Raw genomic sequence first — 20,213 nt, forward strand, 5'->3', positions numbered from 1 at the left:
AGTGCAGCCGCAGGCTCCCGCTCCCTGCCCGGCCGGGCGCCTCCCGGGCGCTGCGGCGGCGGCTCCGCTCTGCCAGGCCGGGCCGGGCCGGCTCTCCCGGGAAGGGCGGCCGAGCTCCCGGCGGCGGCAGGAGCAGCGCGGGCCGCTGTTGCCACCTGCTGCCGGAGCGGGGGCCGGGCCCGGGCGGGCAGGCGGCGAAGGGCCCGCGGTGGGCGAGGGGCCGCAGCCGCCCCGCCCGGGGAGGAGCGCGGAGCGGGCCGGAGCGAGGGAGGCGAGCAGAGCGGCGGCGCAGGTAAGCCGAGCTCAGCGGGAAAGGCCAGGCTGTGTGAGTGGTGTGCGAGTCATCTGACATGTGCAAAGGGAAGATTTGTATTTGCTGGTGGCGGTGATGGCTGTTCCGAGCGGTACGGAAGGACGATAATCAGCGTGACACTGACAATGTAAGGCTGTACATGGTGCCATGAAGGTTTACACTGCGGAAGAGAGGCAGCGAATACTGAAGGGAGCATGAGCCGGGTAAGATAAAGCAATTGGGTGTAAAAGATGCACCGCGTTCCCTATGGAGGAAGTTCTCGCCTGAGCAGAACAAACACAGTCAGTGCCCTCCTACAGATCACTCAACAAGCAGCTTAATGACTCCTAAATGGTTTTGTACCATTTTTGTGTTAGCCGGTATGCTACATAGCAAACATACTAGTGTAAGGTTTAATCTGTTAGCCATATTTCTTGAGTCATCATTCGGATCTAAATTTTACAGCATGAGAGTTATTACTCAAAGCTGCTAGGCAGATTTACCAAAAGAGGAGTAACGCTTGATTACTTCTGAGTAAAGTACAAAGCAATTGGAGACGCCAAACCAGCCTTGAACAAAATTTCTCCATAGGATAAGGGAATACGACTTTTAGGGAGTAACACCATAAATTTAGATTTTACAACCAGAAATTAGCTTAAAATGAGAGGTTAGTTGAAAGGCTAAAGAAAGGTTGAAGGTCAGAAGAAAGCTTAAAGACACTTCATTCGAGCCACAGAGAAAAAAAGTCAACTGATAAATTGAAATGCACCCTTTTCCCTCCCTTGTCTTTTCACAACCCCAATATTCCTACTCCTCAAAATCACATATATGATTAAGTATAAGAGCATGGGGGACACCTGTAAGTAAAAGATACTCTTCAAAAGTGGAAATCAGCCAAAGAAAACAAAAAGCAAAGTCTTGGAAGTTCAATGTAAATTGGACAAGAACAAAAAGGTCTAAACCCAACTTGCCAAATGCATAAAGCTAGTAATAAAACTGCTTTCAAACACATCACGTGTATGAAGCCTGACAGGAAACAGCTGGGCATGCAGATAATCTGGCTGTAAAAAGAGCACAAAAGAAAGAGAATCAGAAAAGGTTAAACAAACTATTTGTGTAAGGATTCGCAACCACAGCAAAGGTCAAAGGGGTTCTCAGACAAGTTCTGTACTTCTCAAGTGATATGTTTTGGGCACTGTCTCAAATTGAACAAGCTTCAGAACATACAAATAAAAATTTTAAGAGGATTCCTCAGATGATACTGGAAACTACAAACCAGTCAGTCTGATTTTTATGCCTGGAAAATGCCTATGTGTTATACAAAAGAACAGTTTTTTTAATGAACCTACAGCTAAACCAATGTAATGAGAAAGCAAGGTAACACAATTTGTAGTAGGCACTCACAAGCAACAAATTAAGTAGAACTGCTTAAATGAAGTGTCCATAAAGGCCCAGGTAAGAATGATCAGGTTAATACTGAATTTGCAAAAGGCTCCTCACTATCCTTTCCTAAGGTTTCAGAAAAAATTATGCTGTTGTGGTATAAGGGGAAACATCTACTTGGATTAAAAGCACCCACACCAACAGACCAAAAAAACCCAAAACCTGCTCAGACAAAAAAAGGAAAATCAATTACCAAAATGAAAGATTAGATTTCAAAGTAGAAATTTGTATCAAAGAAACCTTACTAGGACTTCTACAGGTTTCTGTGCTGTTTAATGAGCATGAGGCATCAATGTTCTCAGATAGTAAAACCACTTAAGCTGACCACAAATACATATAAAAGGATCTCTCAAATATTCAGTGTCAATACATGCAAAGTAGATGGGGAAAAAAAGAACCCAGACTGTAAAAGTCCTGTGAGGCATACAGAATTAGCAACTGCTGCCCCAAAAAGACACTCAGGTATTTTGCATAGTTCCCTGAAAACATAAGCTCAAAAATTAGCAGCACTGAAGGGCAAACAAATTATCAGCAACAATACAGAAAAAACAGAGCCTGAAAGAAGATGATGTGACCTCTTGGCACAGGCATATGGTGCACAAAGATCTTGAAAGCAGCATGCAGAGCCTGCCAGTCACCTCCTCGGCAAAGGGAAGAAAAGAATCATGGGCTGTAGAGTGGTGACAAGGAAAAATCAAAAGAACAGATAACATGTATGAAAGCTGTTCCAAATAAACTTTACAGTTTGAAGCCAACTACTCAATAAGATAAGAGACCTATGAAAATTACATAATGAGCAGTCAGTGCCACTCACCTTAGCTTTTTATTTTATGATTATCTACAGAGGAGATCAGGTACAAAGCTAGATAGATCTCTGCTTGGCCAAATATAACATATAGTTTTAATTGATTTTTTTTAAAAAAAGACACAAAAATACAGTTATAGGTACACTGAATGTTAAAAAAAATTTTACCTACATTTCTTGTGATGATACTAAGGCCCCACTTGAACTACCTTGAATTTAAATTGTTAGTAGCTATATACATATTAATGGCATTTATTTTTGAATGAAATTTTTTGTGTGTATAAATGTATACAAATCTAACAAACACATGAGAAATCACAAACTCACTCTTGTGGCAAACATCCTTTTCTTTTGAACCTTTTCATGTAATGAAAAAATATGTAACTGTATTATTGGAAGTTCTTAATTAGTAGGGATTTCTTAATTTTATAGTGCTAGAACCTCTATGTAGGTCAGCAATGTGTAAGAGTATGACCATTGGAAAATACTTCTGCTATAAAAGCGACACAAGGTGCTCTTTTTCTCCCTCCTGCCACTCAATTTTTACATGGTACTAATGCTAACAGGACACATTTTGTTGCTTTTATGCTAAGAGTTTTGTAATCATCGCTGTTCCGAGTGAGTACACAGTTCATAAACGAGAAATAACAGTACAGGGTTTTTTTGTTTCTTCTGGGAGAAAAGAATGTTCCTGAAACTTTTCTCTAACTTTCAAAGTTAGATCAGACTTGCAAGAAAAAACTCATGGTTTCAACTGAAACAACAGACAGACAATGCAGTTACATTTTCTTACAAAACTTCTCTATTAAATTACATTCATATGTTCTTAACAACAACAAAAATCTTTAATTATCCAAACTGTGCAATGTGGCAGTAATTAGTCTCTGCTGATTCAAATACTGTGAAGAAAATTCAATTTTATTTTCCTCATTTAAAACTCTAAACTTATGTTCTTTAAAATGAATTTTGTACTATAGGAAAAAAATGTAATAATTCTATAAATTTGGTTTTAGGTGTAAATATCATATGACATGAAAGATTCAGTTCCTTTCTTGATGATACTAATATTTCTGTCCTTCATTATATTGATTTACTGTACAAATATTGAAAGAAAATTATAATTGAAGTAGTATTTTTCCCCATAACAGCTGTTGCTATTGCTTTATTGACCTCTGGTCGCTGTAAACTAAGTCTCAGAAAATCTTAGAAAGAGGACTAGAGACATGCCTTAAATACTCAGAGCTGGTTTTCAGGACCTTTATGCACAGCTCAGGGGTTTATGCCACATCCATTGGAAACTCCACTGGAAACTCCACCTGTCCCCAAGGACTTTTGTTGTCCTTCCTCCCCAACTGTGTCTGACAGGAGGGGCTGGACAAGGGGTCCAAAATCACTGCTCAATACAGAACACCAGGGCATAGTAACAGCATCAAAGCAATAGAAACAGCTGCAGCCATACATATGTGTGATACTCTAATTTAACTCTAGCCTGTATTCTATAAAAATAATTTTGTATATTCCTTTATTTTTCTTCCCAATAATTCCCCAATAGGAGCTTGTAAAGTAATTATAAGTGAATAAAATGTGTAATCATACAATCTAACAGCAGGCATAATGTCATGAATATGGTAGCACGTAGTCAAGAGGAAGCAGAGAAATAGGACTCAGAATTATGGTGTGAAGTTTTGAGGAGGTGCTAGTACACTAGACAAAAAACTGCTGAATCAAACTAATCTTTACTTGGGTGTGTCCCTGAAGGATCTAAATAGGTGTTGGAAAGGCTATCAGAGGGGAAGATTAAACCATAATATTTTAAGGTGTTGGGTGTTTGCACACACAGTATTTGATTAGGAAAAAAGAGAAACATTTAAACAATTTCAGTTCTCTACTAATAATCCTGAAGTTACAGGTAAAGTTTCAGACTTTGTAATTAACCTGCACTGATTGCAAGAACTTTATTTATCATTAATTTAATAAAGAAATACAGACTTGCCGCCTAACAGAAAAAAGGTCTGGATATCTTCCTACAGCCAACATTTTCCCCCATAACTTAAATGGACAGGAAATAACAAATTTGGACAGCAGGTTACTTATACTAGTAAACAGTGGCCAGATAACTTGATCTAATCATGTATTGTTTTGTCTTCATAACTTGTTTAATCAGTAAGATATCTTTTAGGAAGGTACTGAAATATTTGTGAAGAATGGGCACTATGAGTTTCAAATGATTGTGCTTGTGCACACATGTTGTTAGGATAAATAATACTCAGATCACCTCTGGACTCTCTATGAAATAAACTAATCCTGAGTCTTATTTTCCAGATGTTCAGTCATTCTTTCCTGATTGCTTTCCATTTTGAGCATCTCTTGGACCTAGACTACGTGATAGTTCAATACATTAATAATCCTGCTCAGAACATTGAAATAATGCAGTGTAAAGACATTTTATCATCCTTCTCTAGTGAAATAATTTAGTTAAACCTCTGACAGTCTCTCCTTGCTCATCATTTCTACATGTCAGCATGAGTGGTCAAGTAAGCAAACAAACCCAAGATTTTCTCTTTTCTTTTGTCACTAGTAGTCAAATACGAAGAATAAACATTTCTTTTTCTTGCTAACATTTAAAGTATGTTCACTTCCTGCACATCTGTCTTGAATTCAGGGCAGAAGATATGTTTGTTGTTCAAAGTTGTACTGCTGTTAGCAGAACAAACTCTGCTGCAGATATAACTTCTAGTAAAATAAGCTCAAATTCAGATTACAGGGTTGGTTTTTACCAGCTGTTGGGTGAATCTTCCTGCCCTTTCTCTAATTATTTTTCCAAGTTCATTCTTTTTGGAGGCGTGTAATAGACAGTCTTGGCCTTCCCTTTCTTTTCCCCCCTGCAGATATCAGAGTGGGACAGGTAGTTCAATCAAATTCTGCACACTACCAGTGTCTCAGAGAGAGGGAAAAAATGACTTATTAAATGAAGAAAATGAAAAGTCATCCAAAATTCAGAGGCATAAATCCCCAAATTACGTCCAAAAGAGCCAGGGCAACCACAAGGTGCTATGCAAGCTTTTACAGAAAAATAGTTAAGAGTATTGTAGCAACACAGTCCCTGGAGTGACAAACCTTGTTGAGAGAAACTTAATCAATTGGAAAAGATAACAGACAACTTCAAAAGCCAAAGAACTGCATATGCCATTTTTGAGAAACTTGTACTTTCAACATTTACAAGGCATGCTTAGAATTAAGACAATTTTCATGTGCCAAGAAATAATTTCCATACATGTAACAAATAGTAGATTAAAATCTCACTGTGTAATAAGTTTAATATTTAGGTGCATAAAACACCCAGTTTACCTTTTTTCCTGGCTGACATCTTCAGCTTAATTTTTTCCTTCTATTTTTATACGCACACAGAACTTTTTGCTGTTCTTACTGCACTTATTACCAGTTGTAAACACAAAGGAAGATACACTGTATCTTTATAAATAAGGGGATTTAGGAAGACACTGACAAACTTATTATTTGTACCATGGCTGCAATGTCAAACAGTTGCTATATTCCAAGTGTTGACAGACAGCTTGAACAAAAATACCTTATTTACAAGACACAGTCTTGAAATGCAGACACAGGCTTAACAGTTATATTTTAATGCATAAGGTGTGCATCATAGGTTACTCTATACACCAGAATCTTTGCACGCTTTGCATCTCTGAAATGTTAAGAGATGCCCCTTGCCAAAAATGTTAATGTTAAACCCCAAGTCTTTTCTCTAGGAAGAAAATCTGAACTATAAAGGAAAAAGAGGTAAGAAGCGCTTGTTTGGCATTTCTCAAGTTTTGGCCCTATCATGCAGTCAAATATAACAATATTTCCACTGGGAACATAATACTGGATAAAGGATATTTGTGGTGGAGTGAAAATACAAAAGCAAGCAAAATGCCTGGATAAAGTGTTTTGCATAGTTGATAGATGATTTCAAAAAAGCCCAGACATCAGTAAGACCTTGCATGAAATCAGAGAAACCACGAGTATTCATTTTTATACTAATACCAGAGAAAGGGCACAGAAACTAAAGAGACCAACATTTCTTACAGTTCTAGCCTTGCCTGCATAAAATAGATGGGAGTTCTGTTAGGAATTAGAATCTACTAAAAAAATACCCACAACAACAAAAACTAATCTAGCAAACTTTGAAGCACTACTAGAAAGACACACTAGAGTACAGAACAAATGTGCTCTGATTATTACAACTAATCCTTCCACACTGTAAAAATATTTTAAAAGCAGACGGTCTCTGGGCATTTGTCTTACTAAACCTATTTCCAAAGCTGGAAGCAGACAAATGCAATTCTGCAAGCAGACACTTAACAGCCATACAATAAAATAAAACTATTTAAAATGTATTACAATATACTGAGATCTTCTGTTAAATGCCACATCTGATCAGATATGCAGACAATATTCTTGCAGACAATATTTCATCTGTATTTTGCATCTTAAAAAGCAAATGAAATTACACCAAAAACACCAACCAAGGAACAAAAATTTAACAAGACATGAAATACTACATTTGAGCAGGTCTCAAGCTATTTTAAAGTCTTCACTAAACACAATCAGATTTAAAACTTGCAATCCTGAATTTATTAGGTGGATTAGTACCCAGCATAATTGTTTTCCCTTCTGTTCACGTAGAACTTCAAAATTTTTCAAAAGCACCAGAAAAATACAACACAGTAAATATCATGCAAAACAAGAAATGTAATATCACTCAGCACTGAAAGTTTCCCTCTCCTCGTGGGTGCCTTTCTGAGGCCAGTAAAAAAACAAAAAACCAAAAAACTTCTGTGATTTGTGTGAACACTGCATCCTAAACGTATGCATTTTGTTTGAAAAAGGGAATATTTACAAGAAAGCTAGAAGTTACCTGGTATCACAAATTGTCAGGAGGGGGGTGGGAGGAAAGTTTTATTTGACTGCATTCCTTATTTATGGAAAACAATTGCTTGTAGTATACTGAGATATGTGTAAATTTATATGTCAGTGTACATCAAACGTGGAAAAACCTCAAGACCACTACTAAAAGGCCTACCCTACCCCTGGGCTAGGGGACAAATAACACTGATCACGTTTTTTACTGTATTCATTGTCATACACCTTAAATAATAAAGTTGCAAATACATCAACTGTTTTTGTTAGTGCAGGCACTTGATCATTATTTGAACTTTTGTTAGTATATTCTTGTAAGTATGTTCAAATTGCAGCAGAAAATCCTAAATGTTTTAACACTCAAAAATATGTAAACCCCTTATTTTCAATAAAGAATTAACAACGTTGCATATATAAAGGTAAAGCTAAATACTTGGGGTTTTGATTCTATAATTTCTGCATGGGCTCTATGGTTAGATCACTCAGAGACCTCTGCATGGAGTGACTGATGCCAAAAATATTTCTGGGCAATATCTCTATTTTCCTTGTCCCCACCATGCAAATATTTCCTGCTCCTCACCACATTTTCTCCATGCCTATTCTATGTTCTCAAAAAAAGAGAAAATAAAGAGACTTCTAGCACCAATCATTTTCACAAATTCCCCCACCAGAAAAAAGTTTTCTTGTGTTTGTTTAATGACTTCTGCACAGCAAGGGAATGAAAGAGCTATTAAATTCCCTTTTGCAAAGACTTTTGGTTTTAGAAAATGGCTATTGAAAGAGGAATATCCAAAATCTGCACACAGCTCTTAGATGATCATGTGTGCTTAATATTGTAATAGGATAAAGGTTAAGAATAATATTGTTTGACCCCTTCAACTACTGACATTCATGCCATGTTATTGTTAGTGTTGCATGTTAAGCAAGCAAATTTTCAATGAACTTGTGTTGGCTTTACCACAGACACAGATGTTAGGCGGACTCCTTTTTTCATAAGGTTCTCATTATTAACTGAAACCAAGTTGAATATTTGACTGAAGGAAAGGACCATATCATTGTTTTCAGATTTTGCTCTATGACTTAACTGAACTACATCTGCCAGCTTTGGAAATACCAAGTACTTCTTGGCGCCAGCACTGGCGCCTTGCTCTATGACTACCATCTTAAGTGCTTCAGCTTGAGGAAGTCTAGTAACCATCAAAACAGTTTAATAAAACCTTAAAACTGTGATTACGAGTTACTCACTAGCTGACAGAGTGCTCTCAAATTTGTTCTATTTCTGAAAAATTTCGCAAAATAAGCAAATCATAGTGAACTGAATGCATGGCTGTAAATATGTAGCCTAGAAAGTTCACAAGATGTTTTTGTGATTTATGAAGTCTGTGTTATACTTGAAACCACATTTATTTAATAGATAGGCTGGCACTTCACAGGATAATTCAATCTGCTTCAAATCTATCCAAAGCCTTTGGGAAACATAAGGGATGCTCTGAATATAAATGCAATTCCACTTTTCACCTTTTTGCACTACTGTCTCTGAGCATAAATGTGAAAAGTATTACGCTCCCCTAAAAGATCTCGCTTTGTAAAAAAATGCTGTTGCAGATGAAAGAACGCCACAGTTTGTGCTAACCCAAATATAGGAACTATTTTATAAAACAAATAAATTAAACACTATAATTCACTTTTCTGGATATGTCCCCAAGGTTTTCTGAATTAAAATAAACAACACATCATTTCTTCCTCAAGAAAAACCAAAAATCAAAGTGTCTATATTATGTACCACTTACACAGCTGATGCTGAAAGGGGAATAAAAATGCCAGAACAAGCTATTTTTCAGAAAAAAATAGTGTAAAAAAGGCCTCAATTTATTTTATATATCAAAAGATATAAATATTTGGCATTTCCAGATCATTAATTATGTGATCTGAGAATAATCAATAGTTATTTCACTTACCATGCTGAATGTCCTTCATGTCTAAATGAAGGCTAGACATTAATATTCCAACAGCTTGAGATCTTTTGTTACTTAACAACTTGACAACCTGCCAAAAAAATACAAGTATTATTATATTATGCAGGATAATATACAAGATATTTTGCATTGCTAACAACATATTCAAGAAATAGTTCTTTGTAGTCTATACACATATCCAAAAATGAGCAAATTTATTATTCTTAAAGTTTGCTTCTGGTGTATAAACCCATTACAAGTGTATGTAACTTTATCACCTAGTTGAATTTAATCCTAAATGGTTCCCCTAGTCTTCCTTCTTCATTAGAATGCACACTCTACTTCTCACTGATGTTACTAAGTGTATGAAAAACACTGTCAAATACAAAAAATTCCAACTGTGTCTATCTTGGAATTGCTTTGGTTTCCAAAACCACACAATGATTTCCATCTTTGATGTAAGTTAAAACTGTGAGAATTTGTATTTTATTTGAATGTTTGACGTAGTAGGCGCCAATATGAATTTTATTTTAAAGTCAAAATAACCACGTACACATTGGGGTTTTCTTTGATCAGTTTAAGGATTATAAAAGGTCACAAAGCTTTTTTGTTTCCAAAATAGAAAAAAAAAAACCAAAATCAAGCCATCAAAATGTCTTGCTTTAGGGGGCTAAAATCAGTGATTAAAATAGACTTTCATACATGATGTTTTTACAATCATAAGAGCAGCATGTGATTCACAGACTGTCTTACTCTAAGCTCTAAGGTTTTTGAATTCCACTTGATGTAAATTTTATATCATTGTTAGGAGAAATAAGTAATGCCAGAAAAGGACTCTTATCTGTAAAATTACATGATTCTAGAGGAAATAATTTTCAATGCCAGGATTCAACCATTGCATAGAAGAAAGAGATAAAATATTTACTCTGCATAGGTTGCTGAGTTTTACACTGTACTAATCACACTGATGAAAACCCTTGTGAGTCACTTGGAGGAAAAAAGAAAACACAGATAACTAAAACTGTTAGTTCATGTCAGGAAGCATATACATATTTTTCAAGTTATAGTGCTACTGTTGTAGTGCCAGGAGGCTGTATCATCTACAGCCACACTTGCAAAATTATTTAACAGAAAAGAGATAAGAAAAAATAGAATTAGGTTAGCCAGAGTAAAGAATGTAATGATCCAATTCACATCTTAAAAGCTAAAAAAAGTACTCAGAAGATGCTTGCCGTATGATTCACTGATTCATTGCCAACTTTGATTCACTTACATTTTCAGATACAGGTCTGTACCCTGATGTTTGAACAACAGAAGTGAAGGAAAAACCTGACCCTGAACTGTCCCATTGGAACTACTTAGGAGAGGAAACTTGAGAAACTCACTGTACTTACAGCATAGGTTTTCTGAGGATGTGGTTGGCTGGCCAACTGTTTAATTTTATTTTTTTCCTTCTTAAATCTTAATAATCATTGATTATGAAGATATTTTATCCCCCTTTTCTCACAGATGCCAAACTAGCTGCAGTGGAGTGAAAATACAGCTGTAGAAGCCCTGAAGATAAGGGACTAATGTCTGTGTCTCAAACATGAAGAGCCAAATTGCTCTGCTGCCAACCAAGGATCCTTGGTAATAACATGCTGTGAGAAGTGACAGGATGTGGCTGGAGAAGGGGGCCTTACAGGGGCAGGGCAGCAGTTTTCTGGGACAGAAATCCTTGTTCTGGCTCCTGGAGATAAGCACAGTTGGACATACAGGAATGAGGTCAAGAAAAAGGATTACTGACCGAAAGCAAACCCAGCAGAGGGGGATCAAGACACCAGAGACACCCCGAAGCCCTCCAACCTATTTCCAGAAAGGTCTAGAGGAATGAACTGTGCATGACGACTGATTTGCATAGAAAGCAAGAAACTTATCTATAAAGTAAGTACCCCCATGAGGCTCCAGGACTTCATTGGCTATTCATGGCTCCAGGACTCTGGACATCCCATTAGCTGGATCAGCGCCGGAACAAGGACTGGTGATCTTTGTCCCTCTCTCCCTCCCTCCCTCCAGTTTCTCTCACTCACTCTACCTCTTTATTCAGAACCCACCACTCTGTGCTTATACTGGAAAATGAGGGAATAACATATCAATTTCCAGGACAAGTGTATAATTTGCTAATAAAACTCTGTAAGCTTTTACAGACCTTCTGGCCTTTGTCCTTCCTTGTTGACCGTGAGCATCTGCACACCTGTGTGCTCCCTTCCCTTTTGGGGTGGGATATCTCAACAGCAAAAAGTACTGCTCATTAACCGAAAATTTTAACATTGGAAAACAAGTATATCATAACTGATGTTCACAAGGTTAAAGATCTAAATTCAAGGTATGGCTACTCACATCACCTGTCAAAAATTATCAAGAGATTCCTATTTAACTTTTAAATCCATTTAATATACTATCTGGAATTTAAAACTAGGATACGATAGTCAGGTTTATTTGGATTTCAAAAATAAAATTAAGGTCATTCATAAAGATAAAATTAGGATAACCTGCAACAGTCTTCTAATAGGGAATCATCACTCTGAATATTTTTTTTAATGGAACAAACATTTCATTCAAGCCTGGAATAGAGATAAATCCAGGTCACTAAGAGATTTTCTTCTTGTAAAGAGAAACTGTTATAGATTTATTTCTTTGCAGCTACAAAAGGATTACAAAATAAAGTAGATCTCGAGTAGCAATGTATAGATCAAATCTTTCCAACAATTAAGTTGCAATCTGTAATAACAACCAAGCAAGTATTTTCAATTCTATCAAAAAAAAAAAAAGTGTATACAAAATTTAAAAAAGAACAGAATCTCTTCAAATGATGTTGCTACCAAACCATACTTCCTTGAAAGGCAGAACAACAAAAGAAACAATACAGTATGTTATGCAAAAAAAATTCAAAACTTCACCCTAAAGTTGTGTATTCCAAATACACAAGATTGAAGAAACTGAATTTCGTAAAGATGATGTGTGGGGAACTGTTGATTTCAGCTCCTGTCGTTATCGCTCAAGTCCAAAACATCTTGTATTGATAGCATAACTAACTTGCTGGTGCCTGCATATAGTGGGAATCCTTTGCTGCCTTTATTTTGAACTAGAAAACTATCCCAAAGCAGACAAATAAAGTGAATTAAACATCAAATGCAAAGTAATCACAAAAGTGCTATCAGAAAACAACAGTAGTCACATAAAGTGGCAAGAGCTCATCAGAAGTAAGCTTGTATGTTTACTATCCCTCAAATTCTGCAAAAATGGAGTAGAAATGGAACTGATGTAGGATACTATGTTATCGAGGAGTAAAACAAAATAAAAGAGGAACATTGAGAGTAAAATAGCTTTGCGAAGTGGTCTTCCACAAAAAAAATATTACAACTGCATTCAGGTGTGAACCTACCTAGAACCAACTTGACCTTTCCAAAGGAAGCAGAACTATACTGTTCTCTCTTGGAGGCCCAAAGAACACGGATGAGTTGGAGTCTGATCTTGGGAATCTCCTACATCTAATTCTTCACCCACGTACTATTATATTTTCTTCAAATTGTGAAATCAGAGTTTCTATCTTCCATCAGAATTCTAAAACTCAGAGAGCTACTAAGATCAGGCTTACAAATACAACCAGCAAATCAACACTAGAGAAAAAACAAGCAAATAAATTAACTATGTTGTTGCCATGCAGACTAGAACAGGATTCCTGTCCAGGGGGCAGGACCAGACTTAGTGACCTAGTAGATCCTTTCAAGTCCTGGCTTAAAAGTCAGCAGGAAAAAAAGATGCTTTTTCTGAAAGTGAGGCAATAGACAGGAGAATAATTAGTTGCTGAGTGCCACGTCTTGACAGTGATTAGAAGCAAAACAAAACAAAAAAACCACTGTCCACATGAAGAGTTATCTTTGCTGCCAAAATTCTGAACCATGAGGATATCAAAAGGGTGACAAAGAGCATGACTTTCAAGTGAATGGATGCAGAACAGCAATAGATGAAGCAGTTTCACATAGCAGCTACCAAATTTCTCTGGTTTTATTCAAAATGTAGGGTTTATGTCAACTTTTGTCAACTAATCTCTATTATGCTGTTCATTCCCATTTCAGTCAATTGCATGAATACTAGAGTTTCCTCTAATAGAATGGATATAACAATACAACACTAATTCAGAAAATATGAATATTAGCATAAATGCCTAAAGCAATTCCCACATTTAAAAGTAAAACAATAAAATAAATCAGCTGCATAGTCTGGGCCTACAGGCTACAGACAAGTGACGCCATTTAAAGGCAGAACAACAAAAGTTCGATAAATCCAATCTCTGCAAGATCTAAAGCCTCAGACACAATACACAGCTCCTTTTTAGTCTGGATTCTGGAACTCTGCTTTAAACAAATTAAAAAAAAATAAATAAAAAGGAAGCTAGAGATATTATCTGCAGCCTGAAGTCTAGGACAAACTTTCTAATTCTTGAGTGGTCCTCATTGTTGAGCATTAACAAACTACATGCCAAATTTGTTCCTGATTGTTTAACACAAGCAAAAACAGTCAAAGAGATATTTAGTGAAAGGTAATGCAAGACACATGTTTGATGAGAGCCCTGAAGCAAAAAATATGAAGATTCCTTTTCCCCAGAATAATATTTAGTTAATGCATGGAATTTTTCAATGATTCTTGCTCTCTATTTCTGATTTTGAGCATTTAGAAAAATTATCCCGAAGTTCTCACTGGTTAAGAGGAACTGCTGTACATTACACAAAGTCACATCCAGAAAAACTCACTTCACAAAGATCCATTTCTCATACAAGTGGCAGGGAAGAGGCAGAAACAAAGTTCCAAATCAAATGTTAAGAGACAGGATTGAGGCAGTAATAGTCACCTTCTCACTGGGCTCCATGACAAGCCTTTTCTGTAGATTCAAGTTTATTCCAAGTGTAAAATGGACAATCACAAAAGTGGACCCCATCATATCTTTCCCATGTATATCTTTCTTATAGTTATAACAGAATACTCTTACAGGCAGGGGATTTTTGTGTGTTGTGGGTTTTAGTTAACCCTTTGTTTGCCTTAATTTGAAGGTAAATTCAGAGGTAACTTCTGGCTAGTAATGGCAACTGTGAGAGTGGAAATGGAATACTTCAAGTAGTGTGGTCACTTTGGTGTAATAGGAGATCAAAATTTTTCCTTAATATCTAAAAAATACCCCTAACCCCCCAAAAACCAACACCCAGTCCCAGCTGTCTAACAATATATCCATGCTGATGGCAGATACTGATTCAACTGAACTCACAGACCATCAGACACAAAGCCTAATTTTCAGCATCTCTCTGTCTCCCATCCTAACCAAAACGGAAAATCCCCTCTGGAAACGAGCTAGTTTTTTTACCCACTGAAGAATTGCTTAATCTATATCTTTCTCTTTCTCATATAATTTTAGATGTAAATTGTTGACATGTTATGCAAATTGGTAATGTCAAACAGCCATATCTGAAACTTCATGTTTTAGGGTAGCAATGAAACATCATACTTACTTTTCGTACATTTTCTCTATAAGCCTGTTGTGTTATTTCATAAATAAAGCTTTTACCAATCTGGATGAGAAACAATTAATGTCTTTTTGTGCAGTTTTAGCACTAAAATAGCACTATTTGAAATTAACATCATAAAACTATTACTGTAGAAGTAATCTTGCACTAAGAGATTGTTACCCCAGTTAATATTCATAATTTATGACATTAGGTTAGAAAAATACTTAGAGTGCTTTAATTCAGTTAGAAATTAGTTAAGTTGGATAAGCATTGTATTCCTCAACAGGAGTCTGAGAAATAGTAAAATGTCCCTTACTAAAAAACAAGAACCACATTCTAACTCTGAGGACTGGAGTGGTATTTTATTTCCAGAAGTCTTCTCTTCCTTCTTTGTGTCCAACTTAAAATTCAAATATCCTGAAATCATAATATAAAGAGTTTCATTGGTACATCTTTTATGGACCTAAGGCTTTTGAAACCAAATGAAATTTTAGCAACATACTATTTATATTCTGGGATGGAAACAGTGTTTAAAATATTAATATCAATAGCTTCATAGTGGACTTTCCACATGAGAAAATCTTTAACATTTTTTTCATTTACTGGATAGATTATAAGCACATGGTCCGTGATTCAAAAATTCATCGCAGTTACTTCAATAATATTTTCCAAAAGTACAGTTAGAGGGTTACCAGTAATGTTTCTAAAATGACTGTTCACAAGCTAGGGAAGGAAGTAACCTATGCAAGTCAACTCAGTCCATTCTATATCCTTATTATGCTGACTGATATCAAGGTTTTCTGATTATATACCGTTTTTCCACCAAACTCGTTCAATATATTCTGGCCAATGTTTGCCATGCAAGTATATTCTTAATACTGAGAATTAATATGAGAATTATCATGAGAGCATTTTCATGAGCCTGAATCATAAGACCATTTTCTTCCTCCTTTACTAATTGCTTGTGATTTAAGTGCTGCAACAACTTCTATGCAGCAATTTCTGACACAGGTAAGAGCTTAATTTAATTAGTAATCATTATTAAGTCCTCATTATTATGAGGACTGTGCTCATTTCACACAGATGACATGAGCTATGGAAAAGGTTCTATGAAAAAGACTACCCAGCCACATATTCCAAACTTGTATTGTAACTACATGGAATAGCTGAACAAGACACAAGAGTGAGTTTCACCCCCTGCTTGGATCAAACATCACAGGTTTGACGAGATTGACAGTTTGGTTTAAAGGATCACCCAGATCAAAATCACCCCAGTCTCACTAAAAGTTTGAGTGAAATGGCTTTAGACAGAATAAGAGGTGACACAGAATCACAGTTAATATGCTCTATATTTTCAGCTGTCAGATCTCCTCAGTTAGTCACTCCTTCCCCAGTTACTTTTATTCATCTTTCTTTGCCTCCCTCTTCTTGGCTCCTGTTTTCCAAACTACCAGTAAAAAGTCAGAGAAAAATCTTCAGGATTATACCTCAAGTTCCTCTTAAGCAACAGGAACAGACCTATAACCTGTTGAGTGTCAAAATTCAAGACACCCTTTATACAGCAAAAAATATACATGTAATTAAATTTATCCACAATTCAGGTCTAGGAAATTATGAGGACATGAGCAAAAGCAGACCTTGTTTCCTTTCTCAACACTGGCAAAATGAAGGAGACACAAACTGGGGGAAAAAACCCAACGCAACAAAACTTGCAGTCTAAAGACCTACATTTTGGTAACGTTATAACAAGGACTTCTAATGAAAGTCAGACCACTTTAATAGGTAGTAATGGCAGCCCCACCTACAATATAGCCTATAAAGGACTTTCTTTGAAGATTTAGTAGGCATTCCTGTTGAGTGAGCCTGCACACATTTACAGCAGCTGAGAATTTGATATATATGCATTAACAGAGCAAAATAAATCACAGTTTGACCCTAGCACCAAATAAGAGGTGGTAAGAACAAAATCAGCTGCATTCACAAATAAATAATAACACTTCATTCTTTCTCTTTCTTTAAAGTTCTGGAATAGATTTTAGTGAAGCCTTCATTCAATGCTAGGTATAATACTGATTTTTTTAAAGCTTTATAGATTTATATTGTATTACTTGCAGATGATCATGCTGAGAAAAAAATTACAATCTATAGTTGGATAGGGTGAAATTGACTCATTCATTAACAAAGAACCCCAATCAACCCAGAGCAATAAGAATAATTTTACCACTTAAAAAGTACTCACTATTCAGAAATTATTCTATAATTCATATCTATATACATACACAACAAACATATGCATGTTTGCACACACACTCTGGCTTGGAGAATGAAAGCCCTATGTGCAGAACAGCAATGTACTTCAAAACCATTAATCTTTCACCCACTAAAACATCCCAAAACTATCAAATCTTTCTGCAGATTAGCTAGAATTCCCCCTCCTGCCATGTGCAAAAATATATTTTTATTTCAGCTTGCAATAAAAACAGTTCTATTAAAATCATATGTTTATACAGAGTACCAAATACTCTATACATTTGAAAGTTATCTGTACATTTTTTCATTTTCACTACTATTTCTAATGTAGCCAATGCTTTACATCCAATCCATCTAAGCAATACATTTACTCAGCAGACCCTGCACATCAACACAAGGAGCAAAAACAATTGCCAGACAAGAGCTTTTTGGGAAAGCAGCAGAGTGAGAGTCCTGGTTCTCTTCTGTACAGTGCTTCTTCATAGTTCAACAGGTGACAAAACACATCTGCTTTGCATAACATGTCCCTGTAAAAATCACTACAGAAACACCATTTGTAAGACCTTTACAGCACCCGTAACTATCATAGAAGCCATGTGAGTCAGTAAGCACTTAAACAGCACTTGGTGCTCCTTGTAAAAAACACACTTGTGGAATTACAGCCTTGCTTTCCCCAAGTAACTGTTTCTTCTCCTAAACATGGATAGACTTCATTATCCAAGTGTTTACTTGATTAAGAGAATTCTAAAGAGAATTTACTATTGATTAAGAGAATTCTAAAGTAATGTCCTGCATTCCAAATTGCTGAGAGGATCTACGTGGAATATATTTGTGAAGCTGTTCTATTTCAATTGTCTTATGGCAACACTGTGAAAAGCCCTAACTGGATTCTCACACATGAGTATTTAACTTTGACATCTGCAATAAATGATAGCTCTAACCATAGTTCTAATGAAAGCCTGTTTATCTGTTCAGTCAATCTTTTCTCCCCAGATACTACAATTCAACAAGTCAGACTTCTCTATTAGGCAATTTCTTTCTATTTTTGAGAGCAGTACATTTGTTTGATTATCAGAGAAGAGAAACAGAATTATCTTCTGTGAATTAAGGTGGCTCACATGAATGTTTGTCCTAGGTGACAGCAACTACTTGATTGCCTTAAACTTCTGTTTAGAAATTTCTGTCAGAAAAAAACCTGTTCTCGTCAAAGAAGTTAAGAACAATCAGTCATTTTAATTTAGCTTTCACTACATTTTTTTTAACTTACTGACAACAGATCTAAATTTATGACATTGCAAAAAAAAAAGAGAAATATTTAGTATTAAAATCCACATCTAATGTTTATTCATAATTACTGTCTATCTTTAAGCTCTTTGTATGTTACAGAAGTAAACGGCCATGATTTCCACTCTGTTGGGAGATTTCATCACCAAATTTGAAATTTTCAGGGACACACAGCATCACTTTTGCATTCCTTTTTTAACTTAAACAGCTATGACAGTAATTAAGCTAAGCATAACCATTAAAAACCGGCTTTTTCTAGAAGATGGAAAGAGGAGCAAAGGTCTTGCACTTTGGACATTTACTGCAGAACAGCAAGATAGCAATGGAATCTTTCATTTCATCCCATCCCAGTTAGTACAGCCTAGTGCAGCAGAGTGGTACGTGTGTTTGCACTGTCCTTTTTATCCATCCATCCATCCATCCATCCATCCATCCATCCATCCATCCATCCATCCATCCATCCATCCATCCATCCATCCATCCATCCCAACACCTTGGGATAATCATCCTACCTTCATTACCAGCTCTTTTGCCTGCTGCGAGTTGTCAGCACAGTAAAGCGCCTGGCCAAAATGTGTCTATGGGGGCAAGATCTCCAGAACCAAGAGGTGGAGAACTAATAGGTCACATTCAGATACAGAGATTTTAAAGAGACCCACTTTGTATTCATGTTGGAATAAAGTCTTGTACCGCACTAACCAGCATGTCAAAAGATGATGGAAAGATCTGCCTAGCTTTGAGTTGAGTACAAGAACATGAAACCAAGATAAAACAAGAACCTTAATGACTTTTTAGGAACCCACATAAGACCATCCCCCTCTCTGACCTGAAAGTTTAATTGAAAATTACTTAGCATACCACCACAATTTGATTTTTACACAAACACCAAGAAGATTACAGCCAAATAGTCATGTAAACATTCGGATTAAATTCTTTTACTCTGAGGTTTAAACTTCTACATTTTAAAGTGTTCTTCCTATTTTTATTATATTGAACACCAATCTGTCTCAAGAAACCGGTTTGATTAATGTTGGATTTTTCCCAGCTGTGCTGGTCATTTATTGTCTATATAAACTTCATATTCTTTATATGCATAAACACAACACAATCCTAAAACCATTCTGATTGGTGTAACACTAGGAATTAGACTCTGAAGCATAATTTTTCTCTGAAGTCATGTCATTTCATATGCAAGTCATTATTTAATGTATAAAATTAATCAGAATAATATATATACTACTCCTTGCACATCTGTAGTCAATTTCAAAGCATCATCTATGCACCTAATTATTTTAGTATTATTTTTGTTAAAGTGGATAAAGCAAAGATATTTTTAAGAAAATACGTACTTGAAAAGTAATTTATGAAAAAAGAAATCTTCAGCCTTTAATACATACAGCTTTGAAATACATCCTACATTCTCTCCTTCTCTTAATTTTCTATAATGTGTATTTATAAATGGTAACAATTCCACACCAGACTTAATTCATCCCAGCTGCATGCAAAAATCTGTCTTTATGTAAAAAACAGCCTAGAAAAGATCTTAAATTAAATGAATACTCACTTGTTTAGTCTTTGTTTTTGTAATGGTGTCCGAAATGGGTTTCTTCCTCTCTTTAACAGCTGTTTTAGAAAACAGTTCTTCAAACTCATGATAATCTATGGAAGGCTCTTCAATTTTTTCCCACACAAGTGAAGCACTAGAATCTCTAAAGTTAAGCAAA

The 20,213-nt window shown here is 36.0% G+C and overlaps 1 protein-coding gene and 1 long non-coding RNA gene across 3 annotated transcripts in view; one reads left to right on the plus strand and one right to left on the minus strand.

Moving 5' to 3' along the window:
* Positions 1 to 20,213, minus strand: part of FMN2 (formin 2) — a 152,308-nt gene that overhangs the window by 80,320 nt on the left and 51,775 nt on the right. For both annotated transcript variants that reach the window (XM_063151572.1, XM_063151571.1), the window contains 2 exons: positions 20,054 to 20,198; positions 9,419 to 9,506 (listed from right to left, as the gene is read on the minus strand). In XM_063151572.1, coding sequence (XP_063007642.1) covers positions 9,419 to 9,506; positions 20,054 to 20,198 — 233 coding nt within the window. The remainder of the gene's footprint in view (positions 1 to 9,418; positions 9,507 to 20,053; positions 20,199 to 20,213) is intronic.
* On the plus strand, positions 253 to 11,603 carry LOC134415759 (uncharacterized). The gene is made up of 2 exons (XR_010027112.1): positions 253 to 292; positions 10,925 to 11,603. It is a non-coding gene; the product is annotated as an uncharacterized LOC134415759 (long non-coding RNA).

The sequence above is a fragment of the Melospiza melodia genome, chromosome 3 (assembly GCF_035770615.1).
Source record: "Melospiza melodia melodia isolate bMelMel2 chromosome 3, bMelMel2.pri, whole genome shotgun sequence".
NCBI classification, from domain to species: domain Eukaryota; kingdom Metazoa; phylum Chordata; class Aves; order Passeriformes; family Passerellidae; genus Melospiza; species Melospiza melodia.